The 21867-nt window shown below is 41.8% G+C and overlaps 2 protein-coding genes across 7 annotated transcripts; both read right to left on the reverse strand.

Moving 5' to 3' along the window:
- Positions 1–550: 550 nt before the first annotated feature.
- clcc1 (chloride channel CLIC-like 1) lies at positions 551–8272 on the reverse strand. Of its 6 annotated transcripts, none has more exons than XM_062395292.1 (12): positions 8078–8272; positions 7589–7724; positions 6498–6605; positions 5375–5485; positions 5071–5292; positions 4653–4793; positions 4458–4557; positions 4138–4235; positions 3209–3355; positions 2504–3103; positions 2170–2211; positions 551–1902 (listed from the first exon to the last, which is right to left on the reverse strand). In XM_062395292.1, the coding sequence occupies exons 2-11, from the start codon at positions 7721–7723 to the stop codon at positions 2194–2196; spliced, it is 1680 nt and encodes a 559-aa protein (XP_062251276.1). In that variant the 5' UTR covers position 7724; positions 8078–8272; the 3' UTR covers positions 551–1902; positions 2170–2193. The 6 variants fall into 6 exon arrangements, 3 of the variants coding, with proteins under 3 accessions (XP_062251276.1, XP_062251274.1, XP_062251275.1); XR_009921933.1 differs by having other exon boundaries at positions 1806–1902; positions 2374–3103; XR_009921932.1 differs by lacking the exon at positions 2170–2211 and having other exon boundaries at positions 2374–3103.
- Positions 8273–8924: 652 nt separating this feature from the next.
- Positions 8925–20130, reverse strand: LOC133960807 (chloride channel CLIC-like protein 1). Its single transcript, XM_062395649.1, has 12 exons — positions 19968–20130; positions 19722–19795; positions 19356–19577; positions 18840–18904; positions 13313–13448; positions 12986–13096; positions 12620–12841; positions 10489–10629; positions 10284–10383; positions 9969–10066; positions 9622–9768; positions 8925–9515 (listed from the first exon to the last, which is right to left on the reverse strand). The coding sequence occupies exons 1-12, from the start codon at positions 20128–20130 to the stop codon at positions 8925–8927; spliced, it is 2070 nt and encodes a 689-aa protein (XP_062251633.1).
- Positions 20131–21867: the final 1737 nt, after the last annotated feature.

Below are 21867 nucleotides of genomic sequence, written 5' to 3' on the forward strand. Positions count from 1 at the left end.
TATCCTGGTGAAAAATAACATAAAATGTGCTGTTTCAGATTGTTTTGTTATTTAAAAACTGTGCAACACACAAGCATCACGAAGCTTAGTTACAATTACAAATCATTACAAATTGTTTAGATCGACATGATCTACTAAAAAAAAATTAAAAATTGATATGTGGACAAAAATGTGCTGTTGAAAATCTGTAAAAATGTGGAAAATAGAAATACGGAATTATTATATATGAAGAGATTGTGTAGATGTATTTGATGGATTGTGGTCAAAGCTCAAAATAATCCTTGATCATATTGAAAAAACTGAATTGCGCCCTTTACACAACCGACAGAATAACACAGCGTGAAAAACACCAAAGAAGAACAGGCTGATTATCACATAAGAAAAATGACTTGAGTTTAATTTTGAAGTGACATATGTGGATATAAGTCAGGTTGTGTCCGCTAAAGTGGAAAATGGAAGTTGTCCTGTTCTTTGCAAATTGTCGGTGTGTATGTGAATGGGCATGAATTATAGCAGTGATGCTAAGCAAAGCAAAAATTCTTCACAGACATTTGTTTTTAGTAATTATTTTATATTGCAAAATAGTTTCCATTTCGAAATCGGGAACAAATATGGCAAAAACATTAACAATTTAAATTCTTTAGTGTTCAGCTTCTTCTCTTCTAAACACTGACACAATAAACTGACTCCAATTGTCTCTGTAACTTAATGAACTGAGTGTTGGTTGTGAAGCACTGTTGGCCAGATGTTCCTCTGCATTCAAGATGTTTCCCTTTACTTCATATGTTCCAACAGAATAATTCGATATATGTATATTCGGATTTAAATGAAATGTCACCTGCAGCTATTGTATGGTTTTCATAGACTAACATTATAATTTTTTTGTGTTTCTTGTGACAGAGGACATAGAGACTGAAAGAACACGTGTTGCATACAAGTTGCTGTAAACCGACTTTAGCCTTATCACTAAGAGAAACACCACTAATATGTTCTGTTTTGTTATGGCACTGCCAGATAGAACTCAAACATTGCCAGCACAAGAAAGCTCCCTTCTCATCTGTGCTATTTCTTCCCTGTTTTCACCAAGTTGTAGGTTTCCCACTCGTCACACGATGCATTATACATTATTAAAACAAATTCAGAATATGCAACAAAGAGCAATCAGCAAATCTGTCACACTTTGACTGTGTATAAAGATGGAAGCTATGCAAAGAGGAGGAAACCTCAAGATTGACAACTGAGACTGACTCTGGATTTGGTCAAGTGTGTATCAGTGGGACCTGGAAAACACAGACGGACTCCAAATCACACCGAAAGAGCAAAATGGTCGCGGCTGTATCCAGGATATTTTAGCCTCATTTTTCTTCAGTGGAAGGACATCACGTCATCCATCTTTATCTACAGTCTAAGCTTTGCACACACAGTTTCTCACAGGAAACTACATAAGGTATCACTGCTGCTCAGCAAAACTTAATTCAGCAAAACAATGAATGACAACAAAAATATCTCAGATTAAACTCATTATGTGTTGATTTCACCGCCAGGTTTTATGAGACCCTTTGTAATCTTTACATTCAAATTAGAAAAAATAGCACCGAGACACACTGCAATCCCGCCGCCGTCTCTGACTGGGGATATTTGTCAAAATCATCATCTCAAGGAAAGGCCCATTTGGTTGACTGTACATCAGCAAGATAAAGTTAGTTGGTAACTACTGGTGTGGTTCCACATTGGCTGGTCTTAAAAATGTTGCTCCTGAACATTTCAATACTGTCTGTCACTAAACAGAGTGAATGTCTACTCCTCAGGCACTGGGCACGACTCCTGAACTGGAACTCCCAGAGTTTCAACATGTGTCACAGACACAGGGGAGGTCCCGTGTCCTGCTGAGGCCTCATGGTCCTGCAGTGGAGAAACATATAAAGTTAACATTTTTAATGACCAGGAAGTATGGGAGAGATAAATTAAGTCATTTACATTTTACTGAGTAAATAAAATGATTGGTTTTTAGCAATGAAGCATCTTACTGGTTTGATTTCCTACATGTATGACACTGTCTGACTTAACTTACATTATTGTAGTATCGTATTGTTTATTATTTGCTTCAACCACAGGTCCATAAATGATGATAGAACTCTAAAACCTAAATGATAACTTAAATTTACTCACAGGCACTGGAATTCAAATTCTCTGTTACTTGTTACATATATACTGATGAGGAAAAAGGAAAGGAAAAACATCTCTGGTTACAGAGCCCATAGTTTATACACAGTATTACTAACAGAACAACACAAGCTAGAACAGCTATCACCAAACCAACAAGTAAAACTACTGGACAAAAATCCTTGATCAAGTAAATAAATACTAATTTACCAATGTATAAAGCATGTAAATATTCTCCATCCATTTAGTGAATGGGTGCTGCTGAAACATTAAAAACAACAAATACGGCGTTTAGTCACAGTTAAGAAACACTATCATATGTCTCAAGTGTGATATTTACAGTTTTTTTTTTTAAACTCCCCTTGATAGCAGTATGTGAAGGCGGATTTCCTGCCGGCTGAGATTTAGGTGCCTCATCGTCTCCACTGTGTTGGTCCTGGGTACGATTCTCACTGACTCTCATAGGTTTGGCCTTGGGCGTGGTTTTGGTTTTTGCTTGGGCTGTGTGAGCAGCAACCCTGTTGTCAGCTGCTTCTTCAGGCTCCTCTTTGTTCTCCATTTGGTTTTCTGCATCTGACTCCTCGGTCAGATTCTGCTCAACCTCACGTCTTCCCTCCGGTTGCTCATTGTCTGTCTCATCCTCACTACGGGCAGCTGATTGCAGTGTCTCCACAACCACCCGAGCCTTCTTCTCAATGGGTCTGTTGGGATGCCGCTGACGAACCGGATTCCTGTGTGCCCTGCCATTGTCGGCTTGCTGCCTTGGACCTTGCTGGTGTGCATCCCTGCCTGTTAAGGGTTCAAGGTCCGCGACCCCCTGGATTTGAGCCTGAGGCTGCTGTTGTGGTTGTTGGAGCCCAGGAGGAGGTGGACCCCGTCGGTGTAGAGGTGCAGTGATGCCATGCAGGAAGGCTGCGTTCACACAGACATACACAAATACCTGCAGAGGATTAAAATGAATACACCAATATATATAGAGAAATATAATCTGATTTTATCTCTTGTGTTACTCAAATGTCGGAGAGAAATTATTAGATTGTCTTACCACCATGATGAGAACAATTGTGACGAGAACAGGGATCTGCAGGGTAACAGGTAGATCTTTGAGGAGGGCCCGAAGAAACTCACTGATCCCCTGGCCAATGTGCTTCATTGGCTCTGTGATGAAAGTTGTGATGGTCATGGAGATGGCCTACACAGAGAGGGAGGTTGAAAGTGTAAAATGTGTCTTTAAGAGAAATGTAAAGCAGCATTATTTAATTTTTTTTATTTAATTTTTATTTTTTTACTTTTTTTCTTATTTTTTTTAAACTATTTTTTTCCTCTTGTATTATTATTTATTGTTATGTATATGTTTATATAGGCTGTAATGTGTATCCTCATCATTTGGCTGTCTGATATGTTAACTTTTCATTTCATATCTGTGAGGTTTAGTGTACATTAAGTCTTGTTTTGTAATTTCTATAAATAAATCATATGTATCAAATATATATAAAAAAAGTGTAAGGGACAAGGGATACAACACACTTTACTAGAGGCCTAAAAGCTGAAAAATAAGACTTTTAATGCAGAAAGGCAACACTTTGGTTCTTCTACGTACTGATGTCTTGAAAATAATAATAATAATAATAGGAATTGTGTCAACTATGTCAAGTCAATGAAGTCTGAGCTGACACAGCATCTTGACTAGTGGTGAGGGAAAAAATAGATTCTGTTCAGTATCGCAATATTTTGTTTTGTTTATACTCTGTTTACAATTTTTGCAGCATTTAATTATATATAGAACAGCCACTGGCTGGCAAAGCATGGCGAGGAGAGTTTCAGAGTTTAAAAGATACCTGAGCATTCCAGGCACTAGTGTGTCTGCTGAAAGGGTGTTCTCCACTGCAGGAGATATAGTAACCGTGGCCCAAATATATAAATACTATTGAATCGTCACATTTTTGCCAATTGCCACCCCTAATCTGGACCTACCTTGGTTGGAGGTACCAGCAGAATGGGGTCAACAATGAGATGTTCATAGTAACTCTTACAGGGGTCATCCTGAAGAGTCCAGGTGCTTCTGTACCACTCTGCAAGAAAAAACATCCAGTGAGTCACTGTGTTACAGCACCTGAGGGTGAGGTATGTCTGCATTATAGCTCAGCCAAAACTCGATTTTTGATATTATTCTTTAAAACATACGTTGTAAAACATACAAGAAATGTTTGCATTTACACAAAGTTGAAAATTTTTTTGAATACGTTTTTTAAGAACACCTATGACACGACATGTTCCTCTTGTTATTAACCTACCTTTTAAACTGTCGCTCCAGTAAATTTTCTTCATGCCGGTGCACTTTTCATTTACACTGTCCATCTTCGCCAGGTTGTTTTGTCGCTCAGCAAAGGCGATCTGGACAGAAACAATGTAACGGCATTAAAAGGCCTCAATAGTCTTAAAAATCAAACAATGAGTAACAGCTGCAGCCAGGAGAAGGAGCTCCTCACCTTATACAGGTAAAACCAGTTCCAGACAATACTGATAGCGAAGCAGACAGCAAAGAGTCGAGTGAACTGCACGAACCAGGACACGGTCGACCACAGCTGCGTGCAGATGATGGCCATCATGACCATAACACACAGCCCGATCTGGAAGAAAAGAACTGCAGTCAATTTATCTTGTATGATCACTGTGATAACTATCTGTGAAATGGCCGGCAGACAGCTCAGTGTCACCCCTGCATAATTTTCGGTGAGGAAAAATTATGGTAATGAGGTCAAAGGCATCACATGACCTCGGGATTGTGGCAAGGCGGTAACCGTCACATCTGTAGTGACACTCTGTGGTTTTTCATAGATAGCCCATAAGTGAAGCCTTTCAAAGCTGTGGGGAGTTGTCATGTCAAAGATGAATGTATGAGCTCACCTTTAATAGTGTGTCCAGCTCCACGCCAAAACTGTCCTCAAAACGCCACTTCCAGGCCTCATAGTCATGTCGTTTAAGATCCACTAGTATCTGACTGACGGCAGTGTCTAGAGTACCAGTTGTAAAGCTCCCGTCACCATCCAGAAGTGTCTGAATCTCGGTGATGGCTTGTTGAGAAACTCCAACTTTGGCATCATAGAAAGCGTCTGAGGAGTCAGTGGGCTGGGGAGAAAAGGGACAGGTGAGTTAAAAGCAGAATGTGGTTTGTTTAATGTTTAAAAAGAGCATTAAAAGAAGCACCTACCAAACCAACTTTTTGCATTTCCTTCAGGAGCCTGGTCAGGAATCTCTTGAACACTGGATTGCATGTCGGCTGACCTGAGAGGAGTGAGATCTTCTTCTTTTGTTCTTCAATCTGAATGAAACCGAAGCAGAATATCTGTGATGCCTGTCTGATTTAATGAAATCAGCTTTTCCATTTGCCATAGGGATTCAGTGTCTTGCTACAGGATGGTCAGGTGATTATTTTTTAGGTAACTTACAGTTGTGTTAGCGAGACCCACCGATACACACAATAGCACTTGAACAGACATCAGTCTGATAAGACCTACAATGACTGAATATTGTCTGTGAGGTGTACTTGTTAGATTGTTTTTTCTGGTGCAAGGGATTTATTTACTACTCTGCAGCCAACAGCCACCAAAATGCTTTGGCTTCACTTTTGGGGAGCGGTCATGTCTTCCATCTTTCTTTCTATGGGGCCTGTAGTGGTGAATAGTTGTTATTAACTTAATTTAAAAAAGCAAAAGAGTAAAAAGTCAAACCTAGGCAACTGAGGAGTTCATCTTATTGAATGAGTCCATTGTCCAGGCACACGTCACATTTTGTGCGGTTTATTTCACCATTTTGCAAACAAACAAAAGGCGTTTGCTGTCTCTCTTGCTCTGGTGAAAAACCATAAACCCATTCAGGTGCCTAGTTCCTTCAAAACAAAAGCAATAACTAACAAAACTTACTAAATATAATTAAAGTAATCATTCTAAAAGCAATAATACTCTTTAAACAAAAAAAAGAAACAAAACAAATGATTAACTATTTAACAATATAGAAAACAGTACATAGCTCCAACAAGGTAATTATGCTGAATAAGTTACTTTAACTTTCTGTGATTTTAAAGATCGATTTAAAGCAACACTTTTAATTTGTATGCTGGTTGTTTTGTGTTTTGTCATGTCCAATTGTGAGTCATTCTCAGCTGTCATTAATGAGCTATACTGCAGGCAGCTTCACTTTGGGGGCTCTGATGTCATCCATCTTTATAGACAATGCAGGTAACATGGGAATAAGTAAGCTAAATTTTAAGCAGTTTTTGCACTTTGGGCAACAGAATTTGATTCATGTTGTTTAATGACAAAAAAAACAGCCACCTTCTTCTGTAGATCCACTACTTGTCTTTTGAACGTGACCAGCTCGTCCTGGCTGGGGTCCTCTGTGTATTCCCTCCTCTTGGTAACCACGTTATCATAGTGAGCTGGCTGCAGGGTATAGACGCATAACAAGATGTTACTGGTGTCATCACAGAAACATCAGAACGGCTTCAGGGTACTATGGACAATAGAAATTTGCAGCCAGATAAACAGTTCAGTAAAGTTGGAAAGATATTCAAAGATTAGTCTTAGTCAGATATTTCCCAAAATTATACAAAATCACTTTTTCCCAAAGTTAGTACTGTAGCATAGCCAACTGGACTCCCTGGACCTGTGACGTGATTTTGGTGGGAATATACAGTACTACAGTTAGGTAATTTAATAATATTCATATTTAATATTTCCCATATTATAAAAAAAAGAAATTCCCCAAACTTAGCACTGTAGCATAGCCAGCAGGAGACCCTGGTTCTTTGCCATAATTTTGGTGACAATATACAGTATTAGACCGAAGTTACGAATAATATTCATAATAGATTATTCCAGAACAAATGCTAAATCATTTTTTCCTAAACTTAGTACTGTAGCATAGTCAGCAGGACTCCCTGGACCAATGGTGTGATTTTGATGAACATTTTCAGTATTACAGTGAAGTTATTTAATAATCTTCATAAAAAATATTTATCCAAAATTAGGATAAATGACATTTTTTTAAACTTTGTACTGTAGCATAGTCAGCAGGACTCGCTGGACCTGTGTCGTGACTTTGGTGAGAATATACAGTATTACAACGAGGATATTGATTTTTTTTTGTAATATCTCTTTTCGGTGTTGCACTTTGTAGACGGTCCCTGCGAACTCGTTTCACAGCAAGCTGTACAATGTTTCCAGACACCAATGTTCTGTGTCCATCGCGGAGGACTGGTCGAATTGATGAAAACTGGCCTCTAGCCCGTTGTCCACATTACTACGGTTGGAATTATGCAGCGTTTGTGCTTTAACAACTTTTCGCTTATGACTTATTGATCCGGGAAGTCCGAGTCTGTTAATTTCTTTCCAACTTTACTGATCTCAGATAAACAACAGCTCACCTCAGTGGGCTTCCTCATGCTCTTGGTGGTTGAGTCGTAGTGGAGCATATCATACGGGTCGACCCAGTCATCGTTCGCCTGCTGCCCCACGGCAGAGACCAGAACCAGGCTACACACCAGCAGAGCGAGCAGCATCCTGACAGAGAGAAGAGGAATCTAGCTTACCACTCACTTAACTAACCACTCGTTTAACAGACCATTTCTTTAACGACCCACTTCTCTGACTAACCACTCCTTTAACTAATCACTCCTCTAACTAACCACTCGTTTAACCCACTACCCCTATAAATAAACAACCATTCAACCCACTACCCCTATAACTAGCCACTCCTCTAAGCGACCACTCTTTTATCCAAGTCACCCCTATACATAATCACTCCTCTAACCACTCCTTAAACTAAACACTCCTTTACCTAAACCAATGTTACTTAGTTAGCTAGCTAACGGGGACGATCAGCTGGACTAAAGTAAAACCAGTCAAACACTCACCTGACCCGCTACTTCCGCGTTAGGACTCCGAGTGAAAGATGAAATTAAACTCACAATCCAAACACTGACTCACACTGAGCTTCACAAACACACGTTAGTGTAAAGTAACTGTCCACCTGCTCTTCACAACAACTGCTCATCGTTACAGCTACAAAAGCGCCACACGACAGGTACAACCTTTGACCCGGAATTGAACGCACAACCTTTGACCCGGAATTGAACGCACACCGCAGAGGCTCATGGGAAATGTAGTCAGTCAAGCGAGACACTTTTTCACCTTTATATATTTATTTTCCTGGGACAGCGATTATTTTGTTGAAGACAAAAACTTATGGAATACATGTGAGGTGGAAGTATACATGTATTCTATACAAAAATGTAATTCAAATAGATGCAAAGTAAAAAATTACAAGCAAAATCTAATCAAAGATACAGTTAACAGATCAAAAAGACAACTTCCATTTTCTGTGGAGGTGCAGCCCCATACAGAGCGCACACAACTAAATGATAACTTCAATTTACTCACAGGAACTGGAATTCCCATTCTCTGTTACGTGTTACAACTATACTGATGAGGAAAAAGGAAAGGAAAAACATCTGTGGTTACAGAGTCCATAGTTTATACACAGCGTTCACAGTATTACTAACAGAACAACACAAGTTACGACAGCTATCACCAAACCAACAAGTAAAACCACTGGACAAAAATCCTTGATCTAGCACATAAATACTAATTTGTGAGATGCTGAAGCATTAAAAACAAACAATATGGCGTTGAGTCCCAGTTAAGAAACACTATCATATTTCTCAAGTGTGATATTTAGATGTTGTTGTTTTTTTTGGGATGTCAAGAACTCCCGTTGACATCAGTATGTGAAGGCGGATTTCCTGCCGGCTGAGATTTGGGTGCCTCATCGTCTCCACTGTGTTGGTCCTGGGAACGATTCTCACTGACTCTCATAGGTTTGGCCTTGGGTGTGGTTTTGGTTTTTGCTTGGGCTATGTGAGCAGCAACCCTGTTGTCAGCTGCTTCTTCGGGCTCCTCTTTGTTCTCCACTTGGTTTTCTGCATCTGACTCCTCGGTCAGATTCTGCTCAACCTCACAGTTTCCCTCCTGTTGCTCATTGTCTGTCTCATCCTCACTGCGGGCAGCTGATTGCAGTGTCTCAACAACCACCCGGGCCTTCTTCTCAATGGGTCTATTGGGATGCCGCTGACGAACTGGATTCCTGTGTGCTCTGCCATCATCGGCTTGCTGCCTTGGACCTTGCTGGTGTGTATCCCTGCCTGCTAAAGGGTCTAGGTCCGCAACCCCCTGGAATAGAGCCTGAGGCTGCTGTTGTGGTTGTTGGAGCCCAGGAGGAGGTGGACCCCAATGGCGTAGAGGTGCAGTGATGCCATGCAGGAAGGCTGCCTGCACACTGACAAACACAAATACCTGCAGAGGATTCAAATGAATACACCAATATGTATAGAGAAATATAATCAGATTTGATATATTACGTTACTCGTGTGTCAGAGAGAATTTATTAGCCTGTCTTTACCACCACGACGAGAACAATTATGAGGAGAACAGGGATCTGCAAGGTAACCGGTAGATCTTGGAGGAGGGCCCGAAAAAACTCACTGATTCCCTGGCCAATGTGCTTCATTGGCTCTGTGATGAAAGTTGTGATGGTAAAGGAGATCGCCTACACAGAAAGGGAGGTTGAAAGATTTTTCATTTGCACACAAATATAAACATTGGAAACAAACATAGATTTTAGAAATAGTTAAGTCAGGAGGACAGGAGTGTTAAATGGGATGAAATGTATACAACATGCTTCACTAGAGGCCAAAAAGCGGAAAAATAAGACAATGAAGTCTGAGCTGACACAGCATCTTGACCTACCTTGGTCGGAGGTACCAGCAGAAGTGGGTCGACAAACAGGAGATTGTAGTAAATCTTACAGGGGTCGTCCTGAAGAGTCCAGGTGCTTCTGTACCACTCTGCAAGAAAAAACCTCCAGTGAGTCAGTGTGTTACAGCAGCTGAGAGTGAGGTCAGTCTGCATTATAGCTCAGCCAAAACTCTAAGAATTTGGATTTTATTGTTTTAAACATACTTTGTAAACATACAAGAAAATTTACACAAAGCTGACAATTTTTGGGAATATGTTTTTTACGAACACCTATGACACGACATGTTCCTCTTGTTATCAACCTACCTTTTAAACTGTCGGCCCAGTCAATTTTCTTCATGCCGGTGCATTTTTCCCTTACACTGTCCATCTTCACCAGGTTGTGATGATGCTCAGCTAAGGCGATCTGGACAAAAACAGTGTAACGGCATTAAAAGATCTGAATAGTCTTAAAAAACAAACAATGAGTAACAGCTGCAACCACAGCAATGGAACTGAAGGAGCTCCTCACCTTATACAGGTAAAACCAGTTCCAGACAATACTGACAGCGAAGCAGACAGCAAAGAGTCCAGTGAACAGCACGAACCAGGATACGGTCGACCACTGCCGCGTGCAGATGATGAGCATCATGACCAGAGCACACAGCCCGATCTGGAAGAAAAGCAGAAAGAACTGCAGTCAATTTATCTTGTATGATCACTCACTGTGATAACTATCTGTAAAATCTGCCTTCATGTTACAATACAAGTAAGATCTGTGTTTCAGGTGGATTTTCTAAACGTTATGTAGTGTGCACCAGACATTAAGATTTCAAGATTTCCAGATTTTTTATTGTCAAATGCAGAACAATAACATTAAGCAGTCGCTGGCAATGAAATTCTTAAGTCACAGGCTCTCTTCTAGCAATGCTCAAGTAATTACGTCCAAAAAAATATATAGATAAATAGTATCTTATTGTAAGTCGCTTTGGATAAAAGCATCAGCTAAATGAAATGTAATGTAATGTAATGTAGTATAAAATAGAATAAAATAGAATAACAAAAATTTATAATAGAAAATAAAATATATACATATCTAAATTTATTAAATATATATTACCAGATGAAGAGAAAAATAAAACAACAATAGCACTATTTGTGCAATAGTGCAAATATGCAAATATGCCACGGTGCTGGTTTGGTGGAGTTATTGCAGATCAGAGGAGTTTAAAAGTCTTCTAGCCTGGGGGATGAAACTGTCTCTGAGCCTGGTGGTGCGGGTCCTGATGCTGCGCTACCGTCAGCCAGACCGCAGCAGGCAAAAATGTTTATGGCTCGGGTGAAAGGGGTCGTTAATAACCCGGCTGCTCTTCTTCCTGCACCGCTGGGTGTAGAGGTCCTCCATGGATGGTAGTGCTGTCCTGGTGATGTGCTGGGCAGACTTCACCACCCTCTGTAAAGCCTTACGGTTCAGGGCATTGCAGTTGCCATTCCAGGTGGTGATGCAGCCAGTCAGGATGCTCTCTATGGTCCGCCTATAGAAGTTGCAGAGAGTCCTGGAGTCCATGTGGAGCTTCCTGGCCGTCTTCCAGATGGAGCCTGTGTGATGGGTCCAGGTCTGGTCATCAGTGATGTGGACCCCGAGGAACCTGAAGCTGCTGACTCGCTCCACCGTGGTCTCGTTGATGAAGTGGGGGGCGTGTTCAACTCCTAGTCTCTTCCTGTAGTCCACGATCAGCTCCTTCGTTTTGCTGACATTGAGATGGAGGTTGTTGGCACCAAGATGTCAGGGCCCTGACCTCCTCTCTATAGGCCTTCTCATCGCCGTCGGTGATCAGGCCTATGACAGCGGTGTCATCAGCAAACTTAACGATGGTGTTGGAGCTGTGGGTGGCCATGCAGTCATGCATGAACAGGGAGTACAGGAGAGGACTGAGCATGCAGCCCTGGGGGGCACCGGTGTTGAGAGTCAGGATGGAGGATGTGGTGCTGCCGATCCGCACCACCTGTGGTCTGCCCGTCAGGAAGTTCAGGATCCACTCAGGGAGGACGATGTTGAGCCCAAGGTCTCTGGGTTTTGGTGAAGAGCTTCAGGGGAACGATGGTGTTGAATGCTGAACTGTAGTCAATGAAAAGCATTCTCACAGATGTACAGCATTCTCACATATGTTCCTAATAGCACTCCAGAGCGTGTACCTGGACTTCTTGTATTCCTCCAGATCCCCTGAGTAACAGTCCGTGCTTTGAGTTTAGCATGGACGTCACAATTAATCCAGGGCTTCTGTTTTGGAAATGTTTGAACAGAAATCCTGTGTACTACATCATCGATGCATTTGCTGATGTAGCAGATGACCGCTTCTGTGTACGTGTTGATGTCATCATCCTGGAACACGCACCACTCCTTCGTGCTGAAGCAGAGTAATTTTGGTGAGGAAAAACTCTGCATATGCATTCCTGTAACTTTCACCAGCAGAAAATGAGAAAGAATTGCGGTGATGATGGTAATGAGGTCAATCGAAGGCATCACATGACTGGGGGATTGTGGCAAGGCGGTAACCGTCACAGCTGTAGTGACACTCTGTGTTTTTTCATAGATAGCACATAAGTGAAGCCTTTCAAAGTTGTGGGGAGCTGTCATGTCAAAGATTAATGAATGTGCTCACCATTAATAGTGTGCACAGGTCCACGCCAAAACTGTCCTTTAAACGCCCCTTACAGGCATCATACTCATGTGGTTTGAGATCCACTAGTATCTGACTGACGGCAGTGTCAAGAGCACCAGTTGTAAAGCTCCCGTCACCATCCAGAAGTGTCTGAATCTCTGTGATGGCTTGTTTAGAAACTCCAACTTTGGCATCATAGAAAGCTTCTGAGGAGTCAGTGGGCTGGGGAGAAAAGGGACAGGTGAGTTAAAATGAGAATGTCCTGGATTGTTTACTTTATGCAAACTAAACCTTCTTTCTATTTAATCCCTGAAGCAGGCTGTGGTTTGATTAAAGTTAAAAAAGAGCATTAAAAGAAATACCTACCAAACCCACTTTTTGCATTTCCTTCAGGAGCCTTTTGAGGAATCTCTTGAACACCGGATTGCATGTCGGCTGACCTGAGAGGAGTGAGATCTTCTTCTTTTGTTCTTCAATCTGAATAAAACAGAAGCAGAATATCTGTGATTCCTGTCTGATTTAATGAAAGCAGCTTTTCCATTTGCCATAGGGATTTAGTGTCTTGATACAGGCTGGTCAGAAGGGCAGGTGATCATTTTTTTGGTAACTTACAGTTGTCATCCCAGAAACATCAGTACAACATCAGGGTATTAAGGACAATATACATGTGCAGCCACATAAACAACAGCTCACCTCAGTGGGCTTCCTCATGTTCTTGGAGGTTGAGTCGTAGTGGAGCATATCATATGGGTCGACCCAGTCATCGTTCGCCTGCTGCCCCACGGCAGAGACCAGAACCAGGCCACACACCAGCAGAGCGAGCAGCATCCTGACAGAGAGAAGATGACTCTAAATAACCGTCTGCTTTAACTAACCACTCATTTAACCAACCACTAATTTAACAGACCATTTATTTAACTAATCACTCCTCTAACTAACCACTCGTTTAACCCACTACACCTATAACTAGCCACTCCTCTACACAAGTTTTACATGTGTATTTACATAAAATACACGTGAACATTAAATTCACCCAGCTTCAGGAATTTCTGATTTGCAAATAAAACCCCTTTTTCAAACAACTTTTTGTGACATTTGCCACTTTTTTCAAAGAATAATGAAATTACTTTGCTTAAATTCAACTTAATTTAAGTATTTATTTTGACATTTATCACTACATTCCTCTATCAGTCTGTACTTTTTCAAAAATAGAGAAAACATTTATTAAATTATAATGATGTGGCGTGTGTGTGAGGGGGTGGGGGGCTAGTATGTAGTGGTTGTGGATAGGTAGAGACTGTACAGGAGTTTTCAAGTTCGACTATTAATAACGTTATTGAACAATTAATCGAGGACGGCTGGCGAGTGTTAGGGAGAAGACGGCGTCGGGAGTCCACGGTCTAGGTGTTCGCACGGCAGGTTCGTGAGTGTCGTGCTCTCCACGCTCTTTTGCCCCCTTCCACTTGCGTGTCCTCCCGTGAGCACTGTGCCGCTGATTTTTTTCCACGGCAGCACTGGGCTGGAAGTTAGCTACAGCGACCGTAGCCGCTACTACCGGCGCCTGTAGCCGCTACTACCGGCGCTCATATTGGCTACTACCGGCACTCATATTGGCTACTACAGGCGCCCGTAGCAGCTACTACCGGGACCGTAGCAACTACTACAGGCGCCCGTAGCAGCTACTACCGGCGCCCGGAGCAGCTACTACCGGGGCCGTAGCAACTACTACTGGCGCCCGTAGCAGCTACCACCGGGGCCGTAGCAGCTACTACCGGGGCCGTAGCAGCTACTACAGGCGCCCGTAGCAGCTACTACCGGGGCCGTAGCAGCTACAACCGGCGCCCGTAGCAGCTACTACCGGGGCCGTAGCAGCTACTACCGGCGCCCGTAGCAGCTACTTACGGCGTTCATTGCAGCTACTACCGCCGCTCGTAGCAGCTACTACCGCCGCCCATAGCTAACTTCCAGCTACAGCTGCTGCTACGGGCGCTTGCGCAAAATACCGGAGGATGTTGTTATAATGTGCAGGACTAGAACGATTATCCATTACCAGCAATAGTTGGGGAAAATGTGTCGTTGTATCTTTGTATGCATCCTTTTATGCATGACAGTAGTACAAACATACATTGCTGCTTTTGGTGTTTAGCCAAGCACATCTGTTCACGGTGCTAGGGTACATCACATAGCATGCCAGACGGACCCACCAAAGATGCGCACATTTGGCACGCAGCTTTCTATGAAAACACTGCGCCCTCAATACAAAAGTACAGGTTTGTTTACCCTCAGTTACTTCGTCATGTCATTGATTGTGTCTCCGTGTTAAAGTTGTAACAGCATCTCATTTGTTGTGACTCCACGGATACTGAATGTCTGTTTTATCATAGGCACACAGAAAACTGTGCTGCACTGATGTCGGTGTTGGGACCTCAGCTGTAAGAGGCCTCGCTTGGAGGAAAGGAGAGGACAACCCAAGTTGTTCAAGTATGGACTTCGGAGAGCCACAGGATGCTACCTATGATCCTGATGACTCTATCACAGTCTTGACTGTGTCAGCAGATGTGACGTGAGTGACTCAATATTTAATCTAAACATTTCAATAATCGGATGGATTACCTTCCTACACTTTTTTAGCTGTTGCAGCCTATTGGTGAAATCTTTGTCTTTCTAATAGAATGGAATCTTCCAACCCTGTTCATAAGACACCCACATATATTGTCTATGAAAACTGCCTCCTGGAGCTGTTTGAGGTCTGTCCTGTGTGACGGCGGGGGACAGATGTAATATATAAGAAGGGCGAGTGCACAGCAAAGCCGGTGAAAGCAGATGCAACCTTCCGTGAGTCTCATAGGCTCTATTTAAAAGCCAAACAATGTACAAACAGTAACTTTGTTTAAATAACATATCAATTAACTGCTGTCTTTAAATGGTCTTCACGATTTAAAGACCATTTATTTATCGTCTTCACGATAAATAGAATAATATAATTACAAAATAATTATAAAAAGAAAATAATAAATACAAAAAAGTGCAAAATGTCCAACTTTTTTTCCCAATTTGTATTACAGATTATGTGGATAACCTGTTGGACCTCATCTTTCACGAAGTTCTCAGGACCCGCCCCATATGTGAATGAGGTGCTGAAGATCTCAACACCAAGGATCTCTCTGCCAAGTATGAGAAACCTGACAAGCAGGAAGTTATAGCCAGCTATGTGAGCATAGGGAACATTCGGGAGGGAACATTCTGCGTATCTGGAGCACCACGCAGGAGGGCAGGACCACCCTGATTCTCCGGCCCAGATAGCCCCAACACCAGCTAACAAAGCTGCTGTATGCCAAATACCTGTAACGGCTGATCAAAGTTTACATTGTATTTAGAGAATAAAAGGTGACGCACAAATATAAAGTGTTCCTTTGTTTATAGTATGGCACAAAGTGTATTTATGTAATCAATGTTTTTATTATACTTGGTATTTTTTGTATTTATTACCTCTGTCCCAGCCAGTACATTTAATAACTATGTTTAAAAATCTCTGTGGCATTCTTTCTAGCAATCTCTCTGACAATAAAAGTGTATAGAAACAGTGCTTTTAGTGTTTGATATGTAACATGTCAACAATTGATACGTGTAAGATGAGCAGTTAGCAAAGTAATACAGAGGGAAGAGTAATTTATGTATTTGTATTGCAGAAATGAGTGATATCTCATGCATAAAAAAAACTTACTGCTCTATTCCTCTTAGACATAAAGGCCCATAATCTGCCCTATAGATGTTGAATGCATTCTGTAGTGAGAACATCATTCAAACACGCTAATGGAGGTAAAAACGTTATGTCCTACAACTCCATGAGAGGGGGAGGGGTGAGAAGGGGGAGGGGTGAAAGGGGGTGGGGTAAGATGGGGGCGGGGCCCTCAAAACAAGTCAATCCCAGGAGGGCTATTTTGGACAGGGTAAAAAGGGTGCTGTTTTAAATGATCCTTGTGGTATTTTGATCAAAAATGTTACAGACATTTCATTAAGACCCCAAGGAACCATATCAACTGTGGTAAAATGGGCATAATATGTACCCTTTAACAAATTAACGTGAACGTGAGTTCACTGTACACAAAAAATATGCGCGACATGCACAACACTGTACAGGGAGCCGCTGCAGATCCGCGGGTTGCCGACCCCTGGCTACAGCGAAAGAACAATTTGTTTCCTGTTCTACCGTTTACGAGATGCGGACGTCAACACCAGTTCTGCCTCACATTCCCCTCCCGGTAGCGCGCCGGCGCCCCACCTGACTCTGAGCCCCACCAGTGGGGCACGCACCACAGTTTGAGAATCACTGCCTTAAACTAAACACTCCTTTACCTAAACCAGTGTGAAACCAGTAAACACTTACCTGACTACCGCTACTTCCGCGTGAAGATTCCGATTGAAAGAATGTCAACCTGCTGAGTGAAGTGAGCGTCACACGACAGGTACAACCATAAACCAAGAAGAGAATGCACAACGCAGAGGCTTCAGGAATGTAGTGAGTCAAGGTAGACACTTTTTAACCTTTATATATTTATTTTACTTGGACAGCGACTATTCTGTTGAAGACCAAAACAGAATACATGTGAGGTGGAAGTTTACATGTATTCTATATAAAAATGTAGTACAAATAGATACAAAGTACTAGCCTGACGTTGTCATACTCACAATTCTAGTCAGAATGTGAATCTGATACCGCTCCATTGGGCTGTGATTATGGGGCATGTTACAACCGAACCAGAAAAAAAAATGCCTCTTTTCTCAATTGGATAGACCTACAACCAATCAGAGCACCATAGTATGTGACGTATGTTAAGCGATTCATTGTTATTTATTAACGCCGAGTCTATTTTTTGCGCTTGACGCGAGTGTATCACGCCAGGAAACACACTGAAAAATGATTTTAAACGATATTGATGACATATTTTATATGATATAAATTATCAAATATGATACTTTGAATTCATTAAATGTCCCCCTCTGCCACAACAGCCACACAAGCCGTGATAAAGATAAAAAGAAAGAGAGGATGGGCTCTGTATTCTCCACATAGGCTTGAGTGGAGAATACGTAATTTACCCTCGACACCTGACATTTAACGGAGCAAACAGCGGAGAAGTTCTTCAACATGGATGACATTAAATTAATAATTGAACTGGATAAGTACAGTGAGTTGTATGATCCTCGGAACATGTTGTATAAAGACAACACCAAGAAAGACAAATGTTGGGACGCTGTTGCTTAATGTTGGAGCAACAAGTAAGTATATGCTTTTAATCTACTGGATCAACGGATGATATTATAAGCGCTGCCCGGAGGTTCAGCGTCGCTTCAGTGTCCGGTGTGAACAGCCAAGCGCCGGGGCGATAGGGATTAGCGCGGTGCAGTGCTTTGGTGTCGCCTCTGCGTTCTCTGTTCCTCTTTTAAAATGAATGCGCTGTTGAATTCTTCTAAAACAGACTCAATGGCAGCATCTACACATCTCACCTCTGCAGCGGCAGGCATGTTTGTTGAAAACGAATTCAACCCAAGCGCACTTTGATGACGTGGTTAATTACGTTACTGTTGATCATCTGTCCATCATCGTATTAAGCCCGCCCTGACAATCTGATTGGTCCGGTCACTTTCGAACCGGGCATAATTTCTTCCCAACGGAGCGACTCCAGACCGAACATCGCGATGTCAAATGTTGTGGGCGGGGCTAAGTTCGTCTGGCATCCAGGCTAACAAAGTACAATAATTACAAGCAAAATGTAATCAAAGATACAGTTAACTGATCAAATAGACAACTTCCATTTGCTGCGAAGGTGCTGCCACATAAAGAGGGCACACAATAATAACCTCAGGCAGGACTTTCTTTTACAGAGTCCCCCCCCCAAATTGAGATATTTATCTCAGAAAAACTGAGCTTTTCTTTATTTTTTTTAAGTTAATGCAATATGCTTCCGTAGTGACTCTAGTATTATTCATGTTAATATTATTATTGATACTATTATAACTACCAAAATTATCAGTGTAATCATTATTATTATTGGTTTTAGCAGTAGTTTTTTTGAACACAGTATGCAAAGGCAGATTTCCTGCTGGCTGAGATTAGGGTGCCGCATCGTCTCCACTGTGTTGGTGATGCAGGTAAAACCAGTTCCAGACAATACTGACAGCGAAGCAGACAGCAAAGAGTCAAGTGATCTCCATGAACCAGGACACGGTCGACCTCAGCTGCGTGCAGATGATGGCCATCATGACCAGAACACACAGCCCGATCTGGAAGAAAAGCAGAAAGAACTGCGGTCAATTTATCTTGTATGATCACTGTGATAACTATCGATAAAATCTGCTTTGATGTTACATTACAAGTAAGATCTGTATTTCAGCTTCAGGTGGATTTTCTAAACGTTAACTAGTGTGCACCAGACTTTAAGGTTGTACATTTCCTCTCTGCATACACAAGATACTAACATTTGCAATACAAGCTTTAGTTTGAATTTAATCTGAAGGTAAGGTCTCTCTCTCTCTCTGGGAAGAGAGAGAGAGAGACGTTGCGGTGATGATGGTAATGAGCTCAATCGTAGGCATCACATGACCGTGGGATTCTGGTAAGGCGTTAACCGTCACAGCTGTAGTGACTCTCTGTGTTGTTTGATAGATAGCCCATAAGTGAAGCCTTTCAAAGCTGTGGGGAGTTGTCATGTCAAAGATGAATGTATGAGCTCACCTTTAACAGTGTGTCCAGCTCCACGCCAAAACTGTCCTTGAAACGCCACTTCCAGGCCTCACAGTCATGTGGTTTGAGATCCACTAGTATCTGACTGACGGCAGTGTCTAGAGCACCAGTTGTAAAGCTCCCGTCACCATCCACAAGTGTCTGAATCTCTGTGATGGCTTCTTTAGAAACTCCAACTTTGGCATCATAGAAAGCGTCTGAGGAGTCAGTGGGCTGGGGAGAAAAGGGACAGGTGAGTTAAAATGAGAATGTCCTGGATTGTTTACTTTATGCAAACTACACCTTCTTTCTATTTAATCACTGAAGCAGGCTGTGGTTTGATTAATGTTAAAAAAGAGCTTTAAAAGAAACACCTACCAAACCAACTTTTTGCATTTCCTTCAGGAGCCTGTTGAGGAATCTCTTGAACACTTGGTCGCATGTTGGCTGACCTGAGAGGAGTGAGATCTTCTTCTTTTGTTCTTCAATCTGAATAAAACAGAAGCAGAATATCTGTGATTCCTGTCTGATTTAATGAAAGCAGCTTTTCCATTTGCCATAGGGATTCAGTGTCTTGCTACAGGACAACATCAGAACAGCTTCAGGGTATTCAGGACAATTTACATGTGCAGCCAGATAAACAACAGCGCACCTCAGTGGGCTTCCTCATGCTCTTGGTGGTTGAGTCGTAGTGGAGCATATCATGCGGGTCGACCCAGTCATCGTTCACCTGCTGCCCCACGGCAGAGACCAGAACCAGGCTACACACAAGCAGAGCGAGCAGCATCCTGACAGAGAGAAGAGGACTCTAACCAGCCGTCTGCTTTAACCAACCACTCATTTAACCAACCACTCATTTAACCAACCGCTTATTTAACAGACCATTTATTTAACCAACCCCTCCTCAAACTTATCACTCCTTTTACCCACTGCCCCTAAAAATAAACACTCCTTCTACCCACTACCCATATAACTAAACACTCCTTTAACCCAGTACCCCTATACATACAGTTGCAATCAGAAATATTCAACTCCCCAAAGAGTTTAAGGATTTATCAATTAAAGTAGACAGAATGATCAAGATTCTGCTTCGGATGACTTCTTTATGAGTTGAGTGATAAAGAAAATCTACAAGGAAAATGCATGATAGTATTTGTGTGTAGCAGTATATTTTGTTAAGATAGCCATGTCACAATTATTCAACCCCTATATAATATTGTTGTTTTTAAAGCTGTCTGACAGTTTTTTTTGTCCTAAAGTTGAGTTGAAACATTATTAAGCTTTGGGAACTCTATACTGATCCTTCATTTGCTTCAGCTGTGATGCATATATAAACCCCACCCATGAAGGTATTCAAGGTGAGTTGCAATTTACACAAAAGCTGAGAGAGGAGATTATTTCATCACACCTGAAAGGCCTTGGGTAGAAGAAGAATTCCCCAAAAAATTATATTCCAAGAGACACAATTGGGAACATTATAAGGAAGTTTACAACTGATGGAGCAGCTTCAAACATGCCTGGCCGTGGAAGAAAGCCCAGCATTTCATCAAGGACCCTCAGCAACTTAGTCAGAACAACTCAGATAAATCCCTGTGTGACTGCAAGACACCTACAGGATGACCTGATGAAGGCTGGTACAAGTGCTGCAGTGGCAACTATTAGACGTGCACTGAATAATAAAGGACTTAATGGCCGGCTCCAAGACGCACTCAGCTCTTGACCACAAGCAACATCAAAAGCCGACTAGAATATGCCAGGAGGAATTTGGATAAGCCTACAGAGTTTTGGGTGACAGTTCTATGGACTGATGAAACCAAACTGGAACTGTTTGGACGTATGGACCAGCGGTATGTCTGGTGTGTGAAAGGACAGGCTTATGACCAGAAGAATACCATCCCCACAGTCCAGCATGGAGGTTGGTCAAAGATGATGTTGGGCTGTTTTTCTGCGGCAGGAACTAGCAATCTTTATTGTGTACATGGCATTATGGATTCTCAGAAATACCAGGCCATTTTAAAGAGGAATGTGATTCCTTCTGTTGACAAATTGAACCTAGGTGATCATTGGACTTTCAGCAAGACAATGATCCAAAGCAAAATCTCCAAGTCCACCAAAACTTGGTTGAGAAAAAGATCCTGGAACGTCCTGGAGTTGCATTCACAGTCACCAGATTCAAATTTGATTGAAAATCTTTGGTGGGATTTAAAGAAGGCAGTTGCAGCATGGAAGCCATCAAACATCACTGATCTAGAGGTCATTGCACTTGAAAAATGGGCAAAGATTCCAATCGAGAGGTGTAAGAAGCTTGTCAGCACTTACTAAACATTTTTTAGAAGTTATAAAAGCTAGAGGATGTGCCACAAAGTACTGAAGCTGGGGGGTTGAATAATACTGCACATGCACATGTGTTGAAAGAGTTACATTTTTCATTTGAACTTCAAAGTTAAGTCACCTTCTGTTGTCAAAATAACTAAAATATGCATCAATAAATATCTTTTGTTTTTTGGAGTTTTTTTTGTCATTT

Source organism: Platichthys flesus, chromosome 9 (assembly GCF_949316205.1).
Source record: "Platichthys flesus chromosome 9, fPlaFle2.1, whole genome shotgun sequence".
In the NCBI taxonomy this organism is placed as follows: domain Eukaryota; kingdom Metazoa; phylum Chordata; class Actinopteri; order Pleuronectiformes; family Pleuronectidae; genus Platichthys; species Platichthys flesus.

Excerpts from the sequence above, each read along its gene's own strand:
- LOC133960807 (XM_062395649.1), bottom strand. The coding sequence starts at position 20,130 with ATGCTGCTCGCTCTGCTTGTGTGTAGCCTGGTTCTGGTCTCTGCCGTG. Across the intron at positions 19,796-19,967 it reads TTGTTTATCTGGCTGCACAT|GTCAGCCAACATGCGACCAA; the intron begins GTAAATTGTCCT and ends CACTCCTCTCAG. Across the intron at positions 9,516-9,621 it reads TAATTGTTCTCGTCGTGGTG|GTATTTGTGTTTGTCAGTGT; the intron begins GTAAAGACAGGC and ends AATCCTCTGCAG.
- clcc1 (XM_062395290.1), bottom strand. The coding sequence starts at position 7,723 with ATGCTGCTCGCTCTGCTGGTGTGTAGCCTGGTTCTGGTCTCTGCCGTG. Across the intron at positions 4,236-4,457 it reads CTGGAGCGACAGTTTAAAAG|AGTGGTACAGAAGCACCTGG; the intron begins GTAGGTTAATAA and ends TTTTTCTTGCAG. Across the intron at positions 3,356-4,137 it reads TGCTGGTACCTCCAACCAAG|GCCATCTCCATGACCATCAC; the intron begins GTAGGTCCAGAT and ends CTCTCTGTGTAG.